The sequence below is a fragment of the Pseudoliparis swirei genome, chromosome 11, assembly GCF_029220125.1.
Source record: "Pseudoliparis swirei isolate HS2019 ecotype Mariana Trench chromosome 11, NWPU_hadal_v1, whole genome shotgun sequence".
In the NCBI taxonomy this organism is placed as follows: Eukaryota; Metazoa; Chordata; class Actinopteri; order Perciformes; family Liparidae; genus Pseudoliparis; species Pseudoliparis swirei.
In genome coordinates this window covers 15,002,420-15,013,430 of record NC_079398.1, presented here as the reverse complement: position 1 = coordinate 15,013,430, position 11,011 = coordinate 15,002,420, and the positions used below count along the sequence as shown (strand labels likewise).

The window sequence follows — 11,011 nt, the reverse complement described above, 5'->3', positions numbered from 1 at the left end:
GAAATAAGCAATGATGTACCTGCAGGGAGTATGCCTGAAACAGCGGTTGGTGTTTATTACAATAAATAGCGTATATCATTTTGATGTTCCCTATCTTTGACACATTTACTAAAATAAAAGGTAAAACATATGCATCCGGTTCCGGAGGCTGTCTATATGTCATTCTCATTTCGCCTCTCTCCCTGCCACCTTGAAGAGTCGTTTTGTTCCATCCTTTCTCTCTGTAGCCTAAACCCTTTCTCGTTTATCCATATAGTCCTGAGGAAATGCAGATATGTATCGGAGAGGGTGTATACTGCATCCTTGATCCACAGGAATCCTGAATCCTTGCAGGTGATTGGCTGCTGCGTCCTGCCTCTTGTTGGGATGGACCTGTTGGATAAAAGGACCATTTTCTAAAGGACACTTGTGTGTTATTCAGACGACCATGCGCTGAGGACCTTTTTGTGAGACGGTATCATAAGAAATAGGCTTTTTAAAGTCCCATCCGAAGACACCATGACGGGGAAAGAAGGCGCCGTGCTGTCGGAAAGTTTACAGGTATCGGAGCAAACCTCTCTTGGTGCAAATGGAGGGAGTAACAGCCACCAGCCGAAGAACAGCGCGACCCATCCGCCTCCCAGATGCACCGGCTTCGGCATCCAGGAGATCCTGGGGCTGAATAAGGAGCCGTCCGCGGCCCTGAGGAGCCCGCTGAGCTCGCTGCCGGCCGCGGCGCACCTCATCGCCGCTCGGTCCTTCCTGGGCCCCGCCGGCATGGGACTAATCGACCCTTGTAGAATACCGTCGTTTTACAGACAACCGATGGTTTTGGAGTCCGTGCTCTCGAGCGCACGAGACGTTCACCTGCAGCCTCACAGCAGGTCCGTCGGGCCACTGGACACCATGGGCTCCGTCTATTTGTTCATTTTAAATACTGACCTCACCGCTATATAACATTGTTTTCTTCATATTTCCAACCTGCTTCTGTGCCTGTATTGTCATTTTTTCTCTCCACATTGTATTATTATTATTATTATTATTATATTGCTGTTATTGTTATTATTATTATTATTATTATTATTATTATTATTATTATTATTATTATTGTGTGACATTATATTAAATAACTTAAATGAAATACCATGCTGTGTCTGTGTCAACTGTTATTTATTACATTTATTCTGATTATCCACGTAATTTCTTTTATTAACTGTGTTTTTTTCTCCTTTTTTTCTTTTGATGATTTGTCTTCAAATGAAAGAAAACTCTCAACGTCGTCAGGAAGTCAAAGCAAGAAACGGAAGAAAAGACGCCACCGGTTAGTGATGATTTTTGGTTATGGCAAATGTTATTTTATTAAGAAATGACAAATTCGCTAAAATTCACGGGATTGTATTCTTAAAGTCACGAGTGGCCCTCACCATGTGGGCCGACAGGAATCCACGAGCAATGCTTTCAACCGTCGTCTTTTTTAATGTTGAGGCTCATCGAAACGTATAATTAACTACTCACTGGTAATAATGTTACGATAAATTAAACGAAGATTACTTTTGTTTTCATCCAATGTTGCATGTTATTTTTGGTTTGCTACATTTCTTACAGCTATGCACATAATACAAGTCTCTTTTATATAATTTGTATCAATGTGTTCAATGTTGCTTGGCCGTTTGTGTTTGAATATTTGCGTCTGCAGTATTCAAATCAGACTGGTTTGATTGCTCCATGGCATAATATGTGAAATCCAATGTGTCCATGGTTAAAATGAGAACCCGTTTCCAGGACGATCTTCACCTCGTATCAGCTTCAATTGAAAGTGTGTCATTGTAGACCGCATGGAGCATTATTTCATTGTGCTAGTTAGACAGTTTGTGTGTGTTTCCCTTCATTTTTAAATTTTTTTAAGGTTCAGTTTAACTATTTGGAATTGAGCTTTATTTAAAATATATTAATGTTACACGCTTCATGAAGGTGTTGTGTAAGGCACTACGCCTATCTTTTGATGCCTTCATTCACATAAAAATGCTACGTTTAAAATAATACATTCTGGTCTTTGGGATTTTCTTTTCTTTACATCTCATCTATAAGCAGACTACTCAAATATGTTGGTGAAGTTTTCTTTTTTTTAAACACGTTTCTATTATCCTTATAGATATGCTCTAGGTCAGGGGTGGCCAACACGCGGCTCGCGAGCCTCATGCGGCTCTTTGCCTGGTGTCATGCGGCTCTTACGTTCATATCTAAGTTTGTGTTTTTTTGTATGTGCGTGTTCGCTATGCTTGAGTTCAATACGGTATTTTTCGTCAAACGCGCATGCGTGAGATGAAAAAAACGCAAAGTTTCCCAGTAGGGCACGGGTCTCAAACTCGTGGGCCAAACGCGGAAAGACCACATCCGAATGTCGAGCGGGCCGTTCTACGGTGGGTTACGCGAATGAAAGTGTCCGAAAATCAAACACTGCACTTACGCCATGAACGCCGCATTATGGGCAGCTGGATGTCCCGCACTATGGCTAAAGTAGTTTACGGTGACGCTTTCGCCAGCCGCCCTCAATTCAGCGGACACGGTGTAAGAGCAGCGTTGCGGGAGAACCGCATCCGAATGTCGAACACTCTCTTCGGCTAAAGTGGTTTATTGGTGGGCGTTTGATTACTCCAGCCCCCCCACAAGTGCACCGTTCGATTTTCGGACACCTGTTCTGATTGACACCATGTGAAGGAATTGCTTCGAGTGGCAACAACGGAATTAAGCCAGATTTGAAGAGGATTGTTCAAGGCAAGGAATCCCATAAGTCCCACTATGCAACATGCATAGTAAAAGAAAAACGCTATTGTAAATTATTCTATTTTTGTTTGTGGACTTGGTTGAACTGAGATAATGTGTGTTTGTGTGTGTGTGCGTGAGACAGTGTACACAATGTTCATTGTTGAACATGACAGACCTGTTGTCTTAGTACTGTAGGAGTCCATTTCTGTCATTATCATGTTGGTGTGTGACATTTACAACAAATCTGGCTGATCAGAGGTGTGTGTGTGCGTGTGCGCGCGCACACATGTGTATGATGTGGCTCTTTGCGGTGACACAGTAAAAAATGTGGCTCTTAGTCTCTGACTGGTTGGCCACCCCTGCTCTAGGTCAAATATATTGCCCAGCATGATGCCTAATCAAAGCAAAAATAAAGCTATTTATTAATTCCGCTGCATTTCAGCCCATTGCTGACATCATTGTAAAGCGTCAATGTAGTCATATTTCTACACTGACACGCGCACACTGCACACGTCTTGCAACAAGCACCCGTGTATATAAACACTTGTTAGATGTTATAAGGCAAATATGACTGTCTGCCTTGTGAATGCGCACCTGTCATTGTTCACTTCCCCAGCGGCGCTCACCGCCTCCTGCGATATGTGTGCACGCTGCTCCCGGGTTTAGGGGAGATGGGCGAAATCGACCCCCCCCCCTCTCCTCCTCCTCCTCCTCCTCCTCCTCCTCCTCCTCAACCCTGCGTTGTGCTATACCAAAGTGGCCTCTGAGCTCAGCTGGCTGCCGACAGCAGTTGTTGGCAAGTGAAGTGTCATGACATGACGTGTCAACCCTCTTTAAGGGGCCACAGGTAGCTGCAGATCACCTGTGACAGGAGGCTCCATGTCACAGGTGTTAAGAACAATCCATAATTTTGTTGGGAGGTATAGCTTGTCTTTTAAGAAAATGTAAGCATTGTGGAAATGTGTTCACTGACTGCACATTGTTTGAAAACGACATGAAATGTGTGAATGGTACGCCACAAAACACCGATGCTGTGCTAATTGTGTTTAGAGTTTTGAAAATGTGACCACTGTTTGGGCAAACGCTTGGTAGCGCCTGAAAAAAACTGTAAGTCTTTGGGCTCCAGATGCTGCTGAGCTGAGACCCAACACGAGAAGCAGTGCCACTGCACGCGGCTCTGTGCTGCCCCCTGCGGGTCAGACAGCACAACTACACCCACTCAGAATGATTCAGACGGCCTTTGTTGGATTCGACCTCTCAAAGAAATACACAATAATAAGGCTGTTCATGCCTCCTTCTTGTGCCTTCCATGTGTCTCTATGGGCCAAGGCTTCATCCATTAGAAATGGATTGAATATAGCATCTTTGATGTGTTACAAAACTTTATTAACAATCAATTTTCACAACAAGGTCCACTAATAGCCGTTCCTGAACTTCATCAGCAAATGGATGTTCCCAGTTGTCACATAATTGTACTGTAGATATTCTCCATGTGGAAGTAACAACAACTCGATGCTCGATGCTATCGTTACGGTAACAGTGTTTGTGTACTAAACATCTGTAATTTACTTTTTGCCTAAATAGGCTGATAGTCATCACCACTTCTCTACATTTGAAGTCACAGTCATTACCAATTAACATAAAACGTCACAAAACATCATAAACTACATGAGGATCAGCTGCAGGTGACTGGTTATACTGGGACAGAGAGGCTAGAGGACTGGTTATACTGGGACAGAGAGGCTAGAGGACTGGTTATACTGGGATAGAGAGGCTAGAGGACTGGTTATACTGGGAGAGAGAGGCTCAGTGGACTGGTTATACTGGAAGATAGAGACTAGTGGACTGGTTATACTGGAAGATAGAGACTAGTTGACTGGTTATACTGGGACAGAGAGACTAGTGGACTGGTTATACTGGGTCAGGGAGACTAGTGGACTGGTTATACTGGGACAGATAGACTAGTGGACTGGTTATACTGGAAGATAGAGACTAGTTGACTGGTTATACTGGGACAGAGAGACTAGTGGACTGGTTATAGTGGGACTGAGAGGCAGGGTGGACTCGTTATGAACGAGTGGAGAACCTTGAGCAGACTGTGGAGGAGAGGTGAGTACAACGCACAGTTAAACTCTCCAATGTCAACAACCACTTCGCCGCTTAGCAACGTTGTGCGTTTGCGCGATATTATAAAAACTGTGCAGTCTCTATGATGTGAGCTCGAGGCCACTGCACTGTTCATGTTCTTACATATTTGTCGTCTGCTTTGGTGATTTTCATTCTACTGCTCGTTTTATTTATTGTTGATCATTTTTGTTTCATTGTAAGTTGTGTGTCTTTTCTGGATGATTATTGTGAGGTTACACTGAGGAAGGCTTTTGCATATTGTATCCATTATATAATTGATTCTGTAGTGCACATAAACATACAGTGCATCCGGAAAGTATTCACAGCGCTTCACTTTTTCCACATTTTGTTATGTTACAGCCTTATTCCAAAATGGATTAAATTCATTATTTTCCTCAACATTCTACACACACAAACCCATAATGACAAAGTGAAAACAGTTTTTTGCAAATGTTTGCACATTTATTAAAAATAAAGAACGAAAACATAACATGTACATAAGTATTCACAGCCTTTGCCATGACACTCAAAATTTAGCTCAGGTGCATCCTGTTTCCACTGATCATCCTTGAGATGTTTGATTGGAGTCCACCTGTGCTAAATTCAGTTGATTGGACATGATTGAGAAAGGCACACACCTGTCTATATAAGGTATCACAGTTGACAGTGCATATCAGAGCATAAACCAAGCCATGAAGTTCAAGGAATTATCTATAGACCTCAGAGACAGAATTGTATCGAGGCACAGATCTGGCGAAGGGTACAGAAAGATTTCTGCAGCATTGAAAGTCCCAATGAGCACAGTGGCCTCCATCATCCAGAAATGGAAGAAGTTTGGAACCACCAGGACTCTTCCTAGAGTTGGCCGCCCAGCCAGATTGAGCGATCGGGGGAGAAGGGCCTTAGTCAGGGAGGTGACCAGGAACCCGATGGTCACTCTGACAGAGCTCCAGCGTTGTTCTATGAAGAGAGGAGAACCTTCCAGAAGGACAACCATCTCTGCAGCACTCCACAAATCAGGCCTGTTTGGTAGAGTGGCCAGACGGAAGCCACTCCTCAGTAAAAAGCACATGACAGCCCGCCTAGAGTTTGCAAAAAAGCACCTGAAGGACTCTCAGACCATGAGAAACTAAATTCTCTGGTCTGATGAAACAAAGATTGAACTCTTTGGCCTGAATGCCAAGCGTCATGTCTGGAGGAAACCAGGCACTGCTCATCACCTGGTCAATACCATCCCTACAGTGAAGCATGGTGGTGGCAGCATCATGCTGTGGGGATGTTTTTCAGCGCGAGGAACTGGGAGACTAGTCAGGATTGAGGAAAAGATGAATGCAGCAACGTACAGAGACATCCTCGATGAAAACATGCTCCAAAGAGCTCTGGACCTCAGACTGGGGCGACGGTTCATCTTCCAACAGGACAACGACCCGAAGCACACAGCCAAGATAACAAAGGAGTGGCTTCGGGACGACTCTGTGAATGTCCTGGAGTGGCCCAGCCAGAGCCCTGACTTGAATCCGATTGAACATCTCTGGAGAGATCTGAAAATGGCTGTGCACCGACGCTCCCCATCCAACCGGATGGAACTTGTGAGGTTCTGCAAAGAAGAATGGGAGAAACTGCCCAGAAATAGGTGTGCCATGCTTGTGGAATCATACCCAAGAAGACTTGAGGCTGTAATTGCTGCCAAAGGTGCTTCAACAAAGTATTGAGCAAAGGCTGTGAATACTTATGTACATGTTATGTTTTCGTTCTTTATTTTTAATAAATGTGCAAAAAACAGTTTTCACTTTGTCATTATGGGTTTTTGTGTGTAGAATGTTGAGGAAAATAATGAATTTAATCCATTTTGGAATAAGGCTGTAACATAACAAAATGTGGAAAAAATTAAGCGCTGTGAATACTTTCCGGATGCACTGTATATACACAAACTGTATGCATGTGTTAATATTATTAATGTATGGGTGTGAGAACTTACACTATGAAGACTGTGCTGTACAGTTAATTTGTGAGCATTACATTGAACTACAACTGGCCTTGAGCGGTTCATCTTACAACCTGCGTGTAGTGCAACATTTCCTCCACGCGGGGGCAGTCTTGAGCTTCGTTCACAAATAATTTAGTTCACAATTACTTTTATACACAATCAATACATGAATATACAGCTGCTAGAATACTGAGTACATCTTAACATCTTTTCGGCTGGGGGTGGGGGGGGGTTGGGGGAACTGTTTTTTATTAAAATGTATAAAGACATGATTTGATATCTTGATCAATATTCCCATCTCTCCTCACTCCTCTGGTGCTCTTGGTGATGAGGTTGTCAGCTGTGAATTTATGGAGACAGGATTGATACTGTGGCTAAATGATCTGTCTTGGCTGGTGGCTGATTTCACCTCCATGGTTCTTTTTTCTCTCCAAAGGCACCCAGAGGGTTTGATCCCACAGAGCCAACCAGTTCTTTTTGTACCCTTCATTGGATAGAAATCATCTTCTCAGTACTTAAAACTGGCTGAAATCAGCATTCACAGGTTGTGCAGGATATTATGCTGCAGTTTTATTTGTGACAATGCTAATTTAGCCCCACACGCCTTTTGATTAAGCAGCTGATTGAAGTCTGGTGTGGAAGTTCGTGGTTTGTCGAGAACTACTCTGTGCTCATTAAGATCTATTAGTCTGGCTACAGCAGGAGAAGAAACAAGAGAATTACATTGTGGAAAGTAAACAGCAATCTATTCCACCTGCTCACCTGTTGGCATTTACTTTTATTACCTTTTTTGGATGCTTCCCATCGTGCCTTTTAACCATTACACATTGGTATACCTTTGTGGACCTTCCTTGTATAATTATATATATATTTATAATTTGATATTTGTATATTTGTATATATTTATATTTATATATTTATTTTTTAAATATATTTTTCTTAATAATATATATTTTTTGAGTTTTTTAAAATTACTTTATCAACTCCCATGACTTTACAATTGTTTTGTTTAACTTCAAGCACTTTTTATTTATTTATTAGACGTGTTTTATAAATTTATTTATTTAATTTATTTCTTATTCAAGCACTTATTTATTTTAGATGTGTTGTACATTGTTATGGTGTTTCTTTATTGTTATTGTTGTATTATTATTATTATTATTATTATTTTATTATAACTATTTATTTGTTCCACCATCTTTTATTGTTCATCACTGTCCTCTTTCCTTCTAACATGTTTTTATCCCCATTCATAGGTGATTTCCATTGCTTTTAGTGTGTTGGGAAGCATCCATATACTTTTAAACCTTTATCCTATGAGCCATTCCCCGGTCTCCTCCTCCTCCTCTTCTGCTGCCGGACTGGCCCGGCCCTGCGTTTTATTCAATTTTTACCCCCCTTTTAAAACCTTGAGTCCCACAAGTGTCAGTGCCCCTCTTGGTTCTCCTCGGAGGACCCCGCATCTTTCCCAACCGAACCCTAACCCTAATCCTAACTCTAACCTCTTAGGGGTTAGCCTAGGGTTAGTGTTATCTATATCAATGTTATTGGATCAATAGCACTGTTATTGGATCAATATCACTGTTATAATAAGTATCACAAATATAATACAAAGTAATAAAGGAATCAAAAGTAATAAAAAGTAATGAAGTGATAAAAAGTCAAAAAGTTATATATAGTATAAATGTAATAGAAAAGTCAAAAAGTAATCAAAAAGTCAAAAAGTAATCAAAAAGTCATAAAGTAATAAAAAGTCAAAAAGTAAAAAAGTAAACTAAAGTAAAAACGTAATGAATTAGTAAAAAAAGTAATACAAAAGTAAAAAGTAATAAAAAGTAAGAGTAATCAAAAAACTAAAAAAGTAATATAATGTAAAAAAGTAATATAAGTCAAAAAGTTATGAAAAGTCTAAAAGTAATACAAAAGTAAAAAAGTATAAAAGAAATACAAAAGTAAAAAAGTTATAAAAAGTAAAAAAGTAATAAAGTAATACAAAATTAATACAAAATAAGTAAAGTAATAAAACGTTATTAAAAGTTATAAAGTAATTAAAAGTAAAACAGTTATAGAAGTAAAAAGTAATCTAAAGTAAAAAAGTAATAAATAAGTAAAAAAGTAATAAAAAGTAAAAAAGTTATATAAAATAAAAAAGTAATACAAACTAAAAAAGTTATTGGACACACTTCAGCAAAGAGGAACGGCGGCCACAAGCCGGAGGCTAAAGAACTAAAGACTAAGAGGGGGAAACTGACACCAGCTGCTGCACGTGAAATCGCTGCCTCCAGTGAAGAAGCTGCTGCTGCCTCCAGTGAAGAAGTGGCTGCTACCTCCAGTGAAGAAGCTGCTGCTGCCACCAGTGAAGAAGTGGCTGCTACCAGTGAAGCTGCTGCTGCTGCTGACCATGAAGCAGCTGCTGCCGCCAGTGAAGAAGTTGGGAAATCAGGATCTGACTGAGGTCGAAACAACAGATTCTGATGAATAGAGCAAGAGACATGAATTACAGACCAAAGACAAGACCGTGTTGGATGTTCACCTCCCCTGGGTCGCTTTGCCCCAGTGTCCAAAATAATGGAAACACCATATGGCAGAGGACTTTGGAACACCTGAGTGGCAATTACAGGGCCTGCCTGCCAGTTGGGATTGTTTGTCGCCTCCGAGAAGTGGCTATCGATGCCCGAATAGCGGTGCTCGACGCAATATGAGTGACTTAACGGAGTTTGAAAGATGCCAAATAGTTGCTGCAAGACTATCTGGTGCATCTGTCACAAAAACTGCACAGCTGTTCAATGTGGCCAGGGGAACAGTGTCCAGAGTGATGACTGTGTACATCAAACACGGACGAACGGCATCAGCAAAGAAGAACAGCGGGCGCAAGTCAAAGCTCACTGAAAGGGACAGACAGACACTTCTCAGGATAGTTGATGAGCACCCGGAGTATACAGCGTCAAAAATAACCTCGGAGTTGAATAGACACCTCAACCTCCTAAAAGCATGGAGGGAGGCGGAGTCTGTTTCTCTGGTGTCCTCGGTATCTGAGAGAGAGGAGCTGGGGCCTGAGGTCCCAAAATCCACCAATCCGCCTCGCCTTTGTGAAGACCGTCTCCGGGACCCAGAAAACAGACATTGCCCGGTTGCAAAAGCAGTTTGCTGATGTGTTCTCTCTCCTTCCAGGACGCACAAACCTCATAGAGCACGAGATTGAGACTCCTCCGGGCGTGACAGTGCGGTTACGACCCTACAGGTTACCTGAACACAAGAGAAAGGTGGTTCAGCGGGAATTGGCTGCAATGCTGGAGATGGGGGTAATAGAAGAGTCCCACAGTGCCTGGTGTAGTCCCATTGTTCTTGTGGTCAAGAAGGATGGGTCTATTCGGTTCTGCGTGGACTATCACAGGGTGAACGATGTGTCACGGTTCGATGCTTACCCAATGCCCCGGGTTCGACGAGCCCTGGACCGACTGGGCACCGCGTGTTTCTTTACGACACTGGATTTAACCAAGGGCTACTGGCAGATTCCTCTGTCGCCAGAGTCTAAGGAAAAACGGCCTTCTCCACTCCGCTTTGGGTTATACCAATTCACCACGCTTCCCTTTGGGCTGTTCGGGCCACCTTTCAACGCCTCATGGACCGGTGCTGCGTCCGCACGCTGCATATGCTGCCACCTACTTGGATGATGTGATCATAAACAGCACCACCTGGGCGGAGCATGTGCAGAGGGTGGGCGCGGTGCTGGAGTCCCTGAGGCAGGCGGACTTACGCCAACCCGGGAAGTGTGCAGTTGGACGGAGGGAGGTACGGTATCTGGGGTACCACTTGGGCTCCGGGCAGGTGCGCCTCAGGTGGACAAGACCGCGCCATCGCAGCCTGCCCGCGCCCAAGACTAAAAAAGAGGTGAGGCAGTTTTGGGCTGGCGGGCTATTACAGGCGGTTCATCCCGAACTTTATGGAGCTGACCAGCCCCATGACTGACCTGACCCGGAAAGGTGCCTCAGATCCGTCCAGTGGACGGACGGTGCCAGTTGGTGTTTGAGGAGGTAAAGCAAGCTCTCTGTGGGGAACCACCTTCACACACCTAACTTCTCTCTCCTTTACTCTGCAGACCGATGCGTCGAACAGAGGGCTGGGGCCGTTTGTCCCAGCAGGTAGGGGGTT

The 11,011-nt window shown here is 43.0% G+C and overlaps 1 protein-coding gene across 1 annotated transcript; it reads left to right on the top strand.

The window, feature by feature from the left end:
- Positions 1–422: 422 nt before the first annotated feature.
- vsx2 (visual system homeobox 2) lies at positions 423–9,341 on the top strand. Its single transcript, XM_056426760.1, has 2 exons — positions 423–775; positions 9,145–9,341. The coding sequence occupies exons 1-2, from the start codon at positions 499–501 to the stop codon at positions 9,339–9,341; spliced, it is 474 nt and encodes a 157-aa protein (XP_056282735.1). The 5' UTR covers positions 423–498.
- The last annotated feature ends 1,670 nt before the right edge of the window (positions 9,342–11,011 follow it).